Source organism: Opisthorchis viverrini (assembly GCF_000715545.1).
Source record: "Opisthorchis viverrini unplaced genomic scaffold opera_v5_1, whole genome shotgun sequence".
In the NCBI taxonomy this organism is placed as follows: domain Eukaryota; kingdom Metazoa; phylum Platyhelminthes; class Trematoda; order Opisthorchiida; family Opisthorchiidae; genus Opisthorchis; species Opisthorchis viverrini.
The window spans coordinates 3,383,368-3,396,849 of NW_008751657.1; the positions used below are offsets into that span (position 1 = coordinate 3,383,368).

Consider the following 13,482-nt stretch of genomic DNA (forward strand, 5'->3'; position numbering starts at 1 on the left):
AAAAAAACAAGATACCTGGGCAAATTTTGGAAGTTTCGTCTGCACAAACAATGCCATAAGTATATACAGTGGTCAAAATCATTTCCTTATTGTTGTACAAAACTTTCTCATATTTACACAATTTGATTACAATGAAACAATACGAAACGAAGTAGTTTTAAGTGAGTCTTAGTCTAACGGTAAAGGCTCGTACATAGTCGAGACCTTAAAGGTACAATGACCGACAAACTATGCCAGTGTGCAGGCACAGAAAAAAAATCAACCTACCATGCTATTAACTAAGTAATAGTGTTAAATAAGAACATCCAGCCACTTCCTTCTACCGGTTTAGAATCTCACTAGGTAGCTTAAACAGGGCGTAAACAGTGCCGACATATGTCTGAGCTACTTGTGTAAAATCAGTACCAGACAAGACTAGGTAGGTGACGGAAAAAAACTGGAAAGCCGATCGAAATCTGTAAAGGACGAACGTCAAGCGATTCCAGAAAGAGAGAAATCTGACTAAAATCATCATTTTGATGGATGGTGTTCACAGCTGATTCCCCTCGGATCGATAATCACTAGATTGCAATATTTCTATTGCAGTAAGTTTCTACTTGTAATTTGGAATCGCCGAATGACTGTTTTTTAGCCAGTCAAAATGACCTTACAAGGCCTATATAGATTTCCAACTGTAGCTGGGGTAAACAAAAAACCTGAAGGCCTCTAAGGACAAAATCACTTGTAACAGCTATTCTATGGATGACGATGAATCAACAACAAATAAAGGCAAGTGGACACTGATGCAGAAAGATGGCTAGGTGTTTGCTAAGGTCTCTACATTTTTCAGCCAAAGTTAAACCTAATAAGACAGCGAAGCTTTCCTGGCATTGTAAAACTTGTAGCGTCAACTCTCATGACTAGTAAGATAGTTTTTTTTAATCTGAAGTTCCAGGGCGCCATACCCGGTGTTCGACTCCAGGTTTAACACTGACTATTCTCATCTAAACTTACACAGATGATGGCATGTGTGTTGTGGTCTTAGGCGGTAGATAAGTAGTTATTTCAACTTAACACTGGTGGCAAATATAGAGTGATTGTACTTGTACAGACCAGATGTCTGTGTCAAACAAATTCGGTTTGTAATACCGCTTTAACTAAACCCAAGTATTTCAAAGGATGCCCATGAAAACAACTCTAGGAAATCAAGTGTTGTATGCTCACCTGTTAGCCAGTTCAAGGGAAGATTGTGACGAGGAAAGTGGTAGGTGAAGATATTCATACTGTTCCGTTGGTGGACCGGAAACTTCGTTTGTAAGGTAACCGAGTTGGGCAGTTCCTGGACGGAAATATACCTCAGCGGTAATGGGTTCAAACTCCGCTTCATCCAAGTGCAGTTCATTGAGTTGATTCAACTTTTCGTACAACTCTGATTTAGCCAGAAGCATGTCAATTTCTTGTCCCTCTACATATTTAGATGATTCTTTGTAGATGTTCTCTGCCAATTCCAATCGATGTTCCGCATCCAGCTGGTGATTGATAGTTGCCATATTTTTAGACCCAATAAATTCATGTAGATCATGTAGGATTTCTTGTTCTTGTTTCTGGATCTTTTCAAATCAAACATATAATTAGAAACATAGGGCAGTAATGTGTACTAAGATAACCTAAAACTGTACATACTTAGAATTCAAGCAAAATGTAGATGGTATAATAAAACCAACATGACCAATCGTTACGTCCGTTCGAGATATGGTGACTTGCTCATGGAGGTAAATGCTTCATATACACAATGAACGATTTTCCGTTTTGCCGTAAAACGCGCTAGCATCCATTTGAATAAAACCGAGATTAAAGCCCTAGTATGTGGAAGGGGCCGCCCTACAAAATTCATTGACTTGAAATGCGGTTGTATTTTCGCGTTTTTCAATTTCCCCACACATGACGTACCACTTTGGGAGGCCTTTCCAAATAACAGTCGAACATCTAGGATTCGTAATCATATCCGTAGGCTGTCACGTTAAAAATTGCATGATTTAGGATGCAAGGTGAATGAAAACTTGCTCAGGCATTCATCGTGCTATAAGAGCTAACACAAATACTATTAATGTCTCGAAATTCTGAGTACTGAAAGGAAGGTAGCAAAATAAATGCATGACAGCCGGCACATGCAGTGCTAGCTAGTCGGCAGAAGTAAGTCTGAACAGTCAGGTGAACTGGATTTGTTTACAAAATAATTTGAACTTCGATCAAATTATGCTGGCGCAAAGATGTACCGGAAAGGTTCCTTTTTCATGACTTACAAGTAGGTTTAGACTGCATTAGCTAAAAGGATTACAATTTCGGCCCACCGACTACAGATGGTAGTTTTTGCTGTCATGGCTTGTGCCAGGTACTGTGTAACTTGGCTTTCCTTATCCTTTTGTTACAAACGCATACATACGGTGATATATACACACAAGTGAACACCAGTCAAATGTGTCCGAGAAAAGCATTCTCGTGTACATTAAAAGGCAGCGGTCAAAGGTTGAAAGCCGTCTTCGCCTAGCCATGACACAAAAATCGTGCTTTGTAGTCTCTTTCACCAAGCTTGGCTTGTCTGTGATTAGACTTGTCAATATACGCCTGAAGTTAAAAAGACCACTCCTATCAAAATACACGGCATACATATTGATGCTTCCGGATTTTATTACACGTTGCACGTATACATGTATATATGTATATAAATGCATATATATATACATACATTTGTACGCATATTTACATATAAATATATATTCCACAACACAGATTCAGTAGTGTTGTTGGCGTGTAGCAGCCCAATGCATTTGAATTTCATTACCTTACAAATCTCCGCCAAACTTTTTTCCATCATAGGGTACATGGAATATTTTCAACGGGGAGCGTTAGTTTTTGGATTTTACTAAAAATACGTTAGAACTGCTGCCTTCTTGGCAGGTGAGATTTTTCTAGGTTCATTGGTCCTTCTTATGCCTGTCTTTTTTTACAAAAAATTCGCTTTTTGATTCACATACCTCAGCATTCGTATGTGTGTGCAGTTTTTTCATATCGAGTTGGCTTTGTTACATACATTACGTTCTGGGTTTGGTGCACGCCGTATGATTGTTGATTAGGACGATGTGATGAATAGTTCATCAGTAGATTTCGTGTTCCTTGCTCGTAATACCGTAAATTTTGTTGGTCCTGGCAGCGTAGTGGTAGGATTGTACACCTCCATTCGTCCTTGAATACGAGAAGGCGTACCTAGTTGTCAAATAGTTCAATTTATCGAAATATGGACATCTTTTCACTCCTTTAACATCTTTTGTCAGTTTGTTTTTAAAATCAAATTGTGTTTAGGTTACGAATTTATCAAGCAAAATTTTACATAAAGAGAGATCCATGGGTCACATTATCCTTCGCTTTCTCAGCTGTGATTTCCGCGGCTTTTATCCCAATACCAGTCGGTGTCATTGATCGCACTTTCACCGTCACTAAAGAGCATTCATATTGACGCTTCATGTGTTTCGGACGGCGTGGTTATTTCCTTTACTTGTAGAGGAAGTTTGACAGTCATCTTCGCTTCGCTGATTGCTTGGCGGACACTTAACTTTCAGGTCCACAGCGATGCAGATTTGCGTGTTTTCTGTGGGTTATTTTATCCTGACTTTGTGCACGGTGACGTTTTCTGCACTGGCTGCTTTCAGAATTGTCCGTGCACGCAATTTAACTAAACCATAATGGCGCAAAAGGTTCCGCGTTTACGACACATCTCCATTTGTCGCGACCTTTAGTTTTCAATGTCCAATACCGTTAGAATACCGGTTGGAAATGGAAGCAACCTCACTGTTGTTTCCTGCACTGCAAAAGGTGGAGTACGGTGCTTTGGTTACTGTGGCACCAAACATTACATTTTAGCAGTTCAGCATTCTGCTCAATCCATATAACTAAATGCGTTTACGTGCATTCGCAATTACTGCCTTTGCTATACTCATTTTACTTCCTAGCCACTGAAAGAATTTTTTTAACTGGTGAATTGGTAGTTAAACAGCAATAAACAATTAGCTCAGCTTAGTTCCAAGTTGCTTTATAATTTGTTTCTCTGACATGTTGTGGGATTATTCGTGGATAATGGGAAAACTTTTGGAGATAGAGCTGACGGCAGATCCGAACAATAAATTTGCTTCCAATGGTGCACAAATTTCCGCATCAGAAAAACTTAAAGATCAGGCGGCGTTGATACAATCAATATTTCCTCTTAAAGGAATCTGAACACCGTGCAACATGCTGCATTTTTTGTAGGCCATCTGGATGATTAGAATTTTTTGGTTAACAATTTTTACATGCTGTCGGTGAAAATGAATTTTGCTGTGGAATGAAAATCCCGGCTACTCAAGGTTAGCTACGTTCGTTTAATCCACTTGAACAAGTGGAACAACGGTTTACTCAGGGACCTTACGTCGCTAAAATCTTCTCTCAACTGTCAAAGAATCACCCAACATCTATTCTTACAATTCTGAAGACAGGCTTTTGCATTTCATTTGAAATTGTGTGATTTTTTCCTCCGTCTACTCTGAAAAACGTAAACAATTTAGCTTGAGGTTTTCGATCAACTTTGAAGACTTAGAGCATAAATGTTGCTTGAAATCAGAAAGATACTTTTTCCTCAAGCACCGGAGATGATATGTTGTTCATTACTGTGCAACACCTAAATGTCACTTCACGGTTTGCTTGAACTATCCTATGCGAGAAAATTTGCTTGATTAATGTGTCCCACATACCACTGGTTGATTTCTGTACTCTGAGTTTTTTACCTAGTTCAGTGTGGCCACTTTACAGCTGCGCCAAGAATTGTGAACGGCTTATGAAGATTGCTAGAAAATAGGAGGATATTTGATGAATTGTGTAATGAGAAGTCCAAGTGTAGATATAACGAACAAAAAGAGGTACTTAGACGCGGCTCTGAATCACCGTTATCCCGCTTATCTGACATGTGCCCTACCAATTGAGCTACTGAGCAAATTGGCTGTCCACAATGCCCATGGGGTTCAATTTCTCGGCATCTTAGTCAGTACAGTGCTTCTCCGGTTCCTGTGGGTCACTGTGAGTTTCTTTCTCCTCATGCAGTGTTTAGATTGTTTCGAGAACCGAAGAGAATCGATGAAGGACTGAGGTTGAGACAATCCCAAATTCTCGCGACTATGAACACCTTACGCAATTTGAGTTTATGTCAAATCGAGACCGGTCCACTTGGTGAAATCTTTTGAAAAGACGCTTCATTTGTTTTTAAAAGTTACCATATTTTGCTCAATAGGTTATTTGCTGCAGATAAAATGTTGTTTCAAAATATATGAGGTATATCCGCAACTTGATCACCCAATCAGCAATTTTTAACCCCTTTGGTTGACGAAATAAAACAATATAAAGGCGCATAAGTGCAGGTGGTAGTTTTCTAGGGACCGACCTTTCTTGCAAAATACGTCAAGAATTGCACTGTACACTGATCGACCATAAATTACCACTACTCTTAGCAATTAATTTTTTTCATGTTTGTCACATACCTATGGTACGGATGCTGAACTTTGACACGCTGCTAGACTTTTCAAATAAAGTCCAAAATATTGGATTAATGAATATTTATAAGACTGGACCACTATTATTATCTGACATTTACTTTACACTTCAATGTTCTTTTTATGAAAACCGGATAGAAACGTGGTGCCCATAGAGAAAAAATTCCTGCACTTGAGTATGTGATAATCTCCCTGGAGAAATGAACGTTATTTCTGTTCATTGTGTTATTATACTAAGACTACCATGGTATATCGGTGTATTATTAACGTGCGAAGTGGGTAATTCAATAGAGAAGCGATGAAAATTAATCACCGCCCAAGTATAAAGTTTATTTGGAACTTCCAGCACCAGAGTCGCTGACATCTAAGGAGTAAAGAACTCGGCTCAGTATAGAAAGAATAAGTATCGTGCCATTAATATCTGGTTAAAAAAGCCTTTAATATGCAGTGAACGCGAGCCATCTGTTTTGTAATGTATATTGCTATCAAACTATGAAATCCGATTTCTAATTTCCTAAGTCTAAGTCTCTTCGCAACTTGTAACATAAGACGAATTGGTATTTCAAGGGAATAACCCATATACTTTCTACACTCACTCAGTCACTTAGATACATTTGCTGTGAAATAGATCAGATGGGTAATAAATTTTGTGGCGCACCACATATGGCCCTGAAAGATCACGCGAAGTTGGACAGGGTCTGTGTAGGAGGCAAATTAGCTAGCAGAACGAGACTAGGCACGGTTTACATGGATTTGGAGGAATTTGTCTACGGGAAGCATATTCGGAAAACTGTAGTAGACGAAGAATGGGCTGTCGCTTAATGGCAGTGCATGACTTCCGGTTTCAGACTGTCATACATTATCTGAAGCGAAGGTGAGTTTGTCGGTAACTTAACCTGATTTATTGTGAAGCTCTTAGATTCTTCCGTGAACAGCCTCTTCTCGTTGAGTATCACTGCTGACTCGCATTTTTCAGTCTGTGGATATTTATTCGGGTTCCTACGAGTCTCGGAGTTGCCAAGTAACCTTGTTAAACCACTTTAAGGAGAGAGCCCCCGTCCGTCAAAATAAGATGTACTGTATGATGAAAGTCTAGGCTAATATATATACGCAGCAGGCTGTTCAACTCAGTTTTCTCGGAAATTTAATTGTGTGCTGCGACGATTGTGTGAACTTTACTGTTCAAGCCAAGCGCAAACTATCGTCAAGTCATTATGATAACTTCATTTGGTGAAATCAACCTAGTGAGCATGGAAGGGTCTGTGATAAACCCGTTTAGCGTTTTTTTATAATCGGTTGCAATTTGTGAATTTTTCGTCTAGTTTTCAGCCTCCCCATACTTCATTTAAGGTAAACAGATGTTATACCGAATCAAGCGAACGTATCTGTCGTAAACCGCTATGTCTTAAAACTCGTTCCTTCGGAATCAAAGTCCAGTCAAAGTGGTTAAACCCGTCACGTCTAAATTGGCAGTGCAAAGTTCGAGAGATTTTCCATTTGCTTGAAGTAAACTTTCATCGTAGGTTGGCTGGAAGACGCAATGTCTTAAAACGTCTGTTCACCTTCTACGGACAAGCCACATAAAACGATTGCAGTTAATGAATGGAAGTGTGCGTGCAAGAGGTGACTTCTAAGTGTTCGTCTGAAAGCTTTGCTTAGTACTTCAATTATGCCGTTATTCGTTGGTGGTGTCATTTGGTCATATCAACGACGCAGAAGTGGAAAACTGCCTCATTTCGGTGTTTATTCTTATTTTCATGGGATATCTATAAGGCACCGTAATTTGTTGACGGATTCGAGCAACAGAGCGGTACACCAGAAGGGTTGGTAACACATTGGTGTTTTGAAACATTGGGTAACTTTTATCCGTTTGAGTAGCACAAAAAGAAGATAAATGCGATGGAGCGCTGATATTTCGCTTTTATACCTTCAGCCACGATACTGGAACAAGTGATCCTTCATTACAACTAGGAATGAACAACAGTAAAACAGCGAAACCGGGCAGCTTGCATTGTTTGTTCAATCCAATGCAAGTTGCTGGACGAAGTCAGGGTCTTTGTGCGCCCAACCGGGTTGATAAGGACCGACAAACCTCGCGAATATACATTCATTCGCAAACTAATTTGTTTTTTCGAGAGACTCGCCTGAAACCCAGCCGAATCTCTCACTTGTGATGTTCTCGTAGCGACTAAAACATGAGGCGGCCTGGTGCAGCTAATTCAGTTGCCTGAGAACATCACAAACGAGAGATTCAGCTGGGTTCCATGTGAGGCTCTCGAAAAACCAAAGAGTCATCTGGGCATAAGACAATAAGAGCATCTAAAAATATCAAGCTGCTGCCAGGCTCCGCTTCAGAAAATACTGAGAGTTTTGGATATAACTCGTTCACATGGTTGTATGGGTACTTAAAAGGATTGCACTCTGCCAAAACTAAGTTGACATTTACATATTATTTGTAGAATATGGTATTCTATACAGGATCGGACTGCTCTTTCGTTCCTTCCTAAAGGAACGTCTGCCAACAAATGTCTAAGGAGACTACCCATCGTTATGCCATCGGTTGATTCATAGACTCGGCCTTCGACTTCAGCGAGGACATTTTCAGAGTGTTGATGGTTCAGCTGTATTAAGTGTTCTGAGGAACCGCATGTAGGAATCTTGTGAGCGGTAAAGCACTTCACAAACACTTGGCAGTTTGATGCAAAGAATATTTGTAGGCAGTCAGATGACACACATATACAACATATTCTTTGAAATTACTAAAGATTGGTTTATAAGATACAAATATCTCGCTGTGTTCAACTTTACCTACGGTTTTTGTATGTGGTGATCTCTCTCAGCATGTGATAGACGCTTATGTATTTCTTGTGTTTTTACATATCAAAACAAGCTCACAGTGAAGGACGCCGGAGATATTTAGAATCTCACAGTATCCAAACTTTGTTTTGGTATGACTGAAGGATGTCATGGAAGTAACACTGAAAGAAACGCGAGTAGTCTAGCTCTGTGCACGTTGAATCACTTGGTAAAAAAGATTTGTAAGCAAACCAGACAATTTACTAGGGGGAGCAAAGGACGTAGGAATGAAATATTGGCTCGCCCCCTGGAGGAGTTTTTGGGTCCAAGTAAAACACCTGGCCCGTAGATGAGATGATTCTATTCTAAACAGCCAGAAATTACTAATGGGCTATTTGCTGCATACTAAGTATCACCATAAAGGTGCATCTGACGAATTTCCGGATGATCCGAACTTGCAACCTTCCGGTTAATAGTTGAAGGCTACTGGCGACGAGCTGCCGACTGGCAGTCTGATAAACCCATAATTAGACTGCCATGCACTGTTTCTCGGTCTTCCGGTGTAGATCGGCTTCACTTACATAAAAGATTATTAATAAAATTTCAGTCTTCCAGGGCTACCAACTAACTGTGAGTAGCTCAGAAGGGAGAATAATTTACATGGGAAACCAGACAAGACGTGACCGTGTGACGAGTATTTTGTGACTACACAGTGACACTACACTGTGTCCAGTTGCGAGTTACTCACATCGATAAACAGCAACTCTTGGGAGGAAGGCCTAGTTTTCAACTACTAGCCGAGAAGCTACTAACTGTAACCTTAAGGGACAGCATGGCAATACCACGTTTCTGACGACAGAAAGAAGTCGAAATTTTTTCACCCGTAAGAAGGTTCAGCGAGGCTGATGCATCGGTCAGTTTCGCGCAAAACGTGAAAACACAACGCTATATCGTTGTGCCACGAGTTAGAGGGTAAGGTCCTCCTTTGCGATGGTCGGTGTTCCGAAAAACAAAGCGGACACGATAGCATACAAACATCCATAATTTAAGGTCCTCATGACAAAAACTAAACATGAGTCGTTCTTCTTTCAAAAAAGGCAAATATATCTTGACCGAAAAAGGGGAATTCAGCATTGAGATGAATCTGACCAACAGCGCAGGGATGTCAATGGAACCACGCATTGAAAAGAAATTTGACTTAGGTGCACCCTGTCCCGTGTTAGTACAGGCTTCTCAGGTCGTCAGTGGGAAAACCTAGGTGTGTTATCATAGGTGAGTAGTGTATTGAAAAAACAAAGATGTCTCAGCAGCAAAGATTTTCAATCAATCCATAATCCCAACAAGTTTATTTCCCTGATTTTTTAAAGTAGTTGGCGGGTAGCAGTGACAAAACGACGTTTTGAACATCATTTCACATGCATAGTAACCTCATAACGACCGGATCTTTCTGGGAGAATTATGTGAGTAAATATTCCATTTCAGTAGCTTAAAGTAAATTAGGTTACTTCAGTGATTTCCGGTAATCATGTAATTTGCTCGCAGCTTTGAATGTCTTTTATTTGTACAATGTGGCAGACCACTGTTGTTAAATTTCAGCACTAATTGCACACAAGTATTGCAGACTCTTTTTGAGGAAAATTTATCAATTAAGAAAACTGTTTTACCTGAATCAATGCCAGTAACAACAGCCTTCTTTTATTATATATGGCTTTTTAAACACTTAGCACTATTTCTATGACAGCCCCGATAACAAACGTAACGACAACACAAAGGGTTTTCCAGGACACACTAAATGGAAGCAAATTATTGAAAATTTGAAACTTCTTACCCCGAAAAATTGTCACTTCGATCAAGTGGACTTCAGGCTCTTGGAATCTATCCTGTACGTAATTCTATTCTGCCCCGTCCACATTCTTAGCAACTCAAAATTCATTGCTTTATGCTATCCAATTTGAATTTAATCCAAAACTCAATCAGTTATTTGATTTTAGGAATGACTAAATAAAAATATGTATATTTGATACATTTGGTTGGTTTATTATTACTCAGCCAATTACCTAAACAAAATGAACTAAATGCCCCACATTTCTTCTATCAAATCAAATTAAGGAGCTAGGCTATTGTATCCGATGTGCATTAAATTAAAGCAGTTTCCTTCAGGGTGACGACTTTTGTTAGTTCTTTGAACAATCTTTCACTGGAAAATCTGCTGTCATTAAGAATCATTGACAAAGAGCCATTGGATTACCTCCCCTTAGGAGTCAGCTATAATATTTTCCCCGCTACAACATGATGTTATTAGAATGGTCACAAATTGTTCATCGGAACAATTACTCACTGCTTCGATAAAATGTTCAGCAGTTTCGTGAATTTGCCTTTCCAAGTTGTGAACCAACTCCGACGCCTCATTGACTGCATTCATTCTGGTTTGACAACTAAGAATTCGTCTGGAAGCGTGCTCCAAGGCCCCTTCCAATTCAGCCCGCAAGCAATTCACAGCTTCACCGAAACTGGTTACTTCATGTTCTCGATGTTCATTGAAGGTGCACAGGACGCATATGCACGACGAACAGGCCTCACAATAAAACCGAACGGTTTCACCGGGATGCTCTTTGCACTCAATCTCTTTGCCGGACTGCAAATCAAAAGTGGCATGATCTTTAGTGACCTTGGTGTTCCGGTGTCGCTTAACACACTCGATACATAGAAGTTTGTTACAATCCAAACACTTGGATGATGCCTGAGGCGCATTGCTTAAATGAGCCGAGCTGGCTCGTCCAGTGTCACCGTTAGACAAAGGTCTGCTAACGGGCTCTGTCGAGTGTCCGCGATCCAACCAGCCGACTTGGGCACATATTTCACACTCTCCGAAGGTAATACCACGCCTATTTAATCGAGGAAGTTGATGAACACGATCATTATCATCCTCACCATTTAATGAGCAGTTGTTGGTGTCCAGTCCATCTCCGAGGCCACGACCGTTGGGTCCTGCAGTCAAGGTAATGGAAGACGATGAGTGAGAAGAGGCACGCTGTCGCATGACCAACTCCGTCAGGCCTGAAATAAGGAAGTTGTCGGGAAGCCTCTTAACTCCTCCAAGTGGCAATTGCGTTCGCTTCCGACATAGCGGACAGGTGAAATCTCGGTAGTCGGTGTACTTGTTATAAGTGACTTCAGCAGAAATGTGTTTATCAATGCAGGCCGCACAAAACGTGTGTAAACAACTGAGACACTTTGGGTTGTTGTAGCTTTCTAAGCATATTTTACACACAAGGAACTCGTCATGAATTTCTTGTGCCAAGCGTCCTGCGACGGTTCCGAAGAATGAATCAGCCACCAGTTTATTTGCTGCTGCTCGCGCGTTTGATTGTGCAAACTCTGCTTCTCTTGTTTTCCCCAACTTTGTTTTCTCTGCTGCATGTCCGTCGTCATCATTTGGAACTGAAAATGAAAACAGTAGGACATTTTTAGTAAATTCCTCTGAAGCCCTGTTTAGTGCGTCCTGCATTTTAAGTGTCAACCAGTGCTGAAGACTAACAAACATTACTGTATAACTTGGTCACTTCTCACAGGAAGCTAATCTAATCAGTGCGCCGATTCACAGAATCCTATGAGGGGGCATCAACGGGGGAATTTCAGTTCATTCTCAATTCATTTTCAGTTGTATTCGTAGTAACCCACGTGTTCAAGTTAGAAGCAAAATTGGTAGAAATTCAGAGTTTAGGACTTCCCAGTGATCACCAAGATGCACAAAACCGGCAGGAGGCTGTCCAGAGTTTTCATCGACTTTGTGGGTAGCCTTGAAGCGAAGTTCTACATTTTAGTTTTTGTCGGATTCAAAATAAGCATAATTATGTGCTATGTATATAAATATATACATATATGCATAACCACCGATTGTGCTGAAGACTAACAAACATTACTGTATAACTTGGTCACTTCTCACAGGAAGCTAATCTAATCAGTGCGCCGATTCACAGAATCCTATGAGGGGGCATCAACGGGGGAATTTCAGTTCATTCTCAATTCATTTTCAGTTGTATTCGTAGTAACCCACTTGTTCAAGTTGGAAGCAAAATTGGTAGAAATTCAGAGTTTAGGACTTCCCAGTGATCACCAAGATGCACAAAACCGGCAGGAGGCTGTCCAGAGTTTTCATCGACTTTGTGGGTAGCCTTGAAGCGAAGTTCTACATTTTAGTTTTTGTCGGATTCAAAATAAGCATAATTATGTGCTATGTATATAAATATATACATATATGCATAAACCACCGATTGTTTACCAAACCCTTCTGAAACGATGACCCGTTGTTCTGTTTCATACTTATTTCCAGTGACAGTGTAAAAGGACAAACGAAAAGCTGTTTCGGTTGATAAAGCAATATTTGGCATCTTGGCCAAGCGGTGAAAGCCTGATGGGGACAGTTAGAGGTCGGTTAGCAGCTGACTGACTGACACCCAGGGAACTAGTCACAGTTCTTCTCGGGGTATGATCGACGAGGACTTGCTTTATCTCCGTAGCCAGTGCTTTTGTTACAAAGGCCTGACCCTATTTTGCGTAGTCAGATATACATTGTTCACACATTTGAACCTCTGGTTTGAACTTATCCTTGCCTTTGAATGCGTACACAACATCACATCTTCCTATACATACCGCCATCCGCACTTCAGGGCCATCCTGTCAGTTACCTTACAGCATACGTTTAGCTGTTTTTCCCAATCAGACACTGTCCGGTAGTCATTCTGCCTTTTATTTGGCCTTTGCAGCTTGTGTATATGTAGATGTTCGAAACTTCATACGGTCCACCCGTTTTAGGTTTGAAAAATATGATGGTGAAAAAACTTTTAGTTACTATAAGCTCTAGCTTTTAACAGGACTCAATCAAAAGCGTATAAATGAATCATGTGTGGGCAAGGCGAGGGTGGTTTATTGTCAAAATATTTCATAAAGGGCGGCTTCACCACGCCGATCTGAGGTAATCATAACACATGGCGTGCTGGTCGATAACGATACCACTCATACTCTAGTCAGAAGTTACGATTTTGAAGAATCTGTTCTGGAAATCACTGAAGTAGATGGTCCTAGTTTAGTATTTTACCTGTGCAATAAGTCCCAGATCAACAAGCGGGACTTG

General features: G+C 40.4%; 1 protein-coding gene across 1 annotated transcript in view; it reads right to left on the bottom strand.

Annotated features, from left to right (window-relative positions):
• The window catches only part of T265_00054 (hypothetical protein), a gene marked incomplete at both ends in the record, with an annotated part of 32,526 nt that overhangs the window by 4,462 nt on the left and 14,582 nt on the right, over positions 1–13,482 (bottom strand). Inside the window, 2 exons of the mRNA XM_009163711.1 lie at positions 1,204–1,589; positions 10,687–11,789. Of these exons, the coding sequence (XP_009161975.1) occupies positions 1,204–1,589; positions 10,687–11,789 (1,489 nt within the window). The remainder of the gene's footprint in view (positions 1–1,203; positions 1,590–10,686; positions 11,790–13,482) is intronic.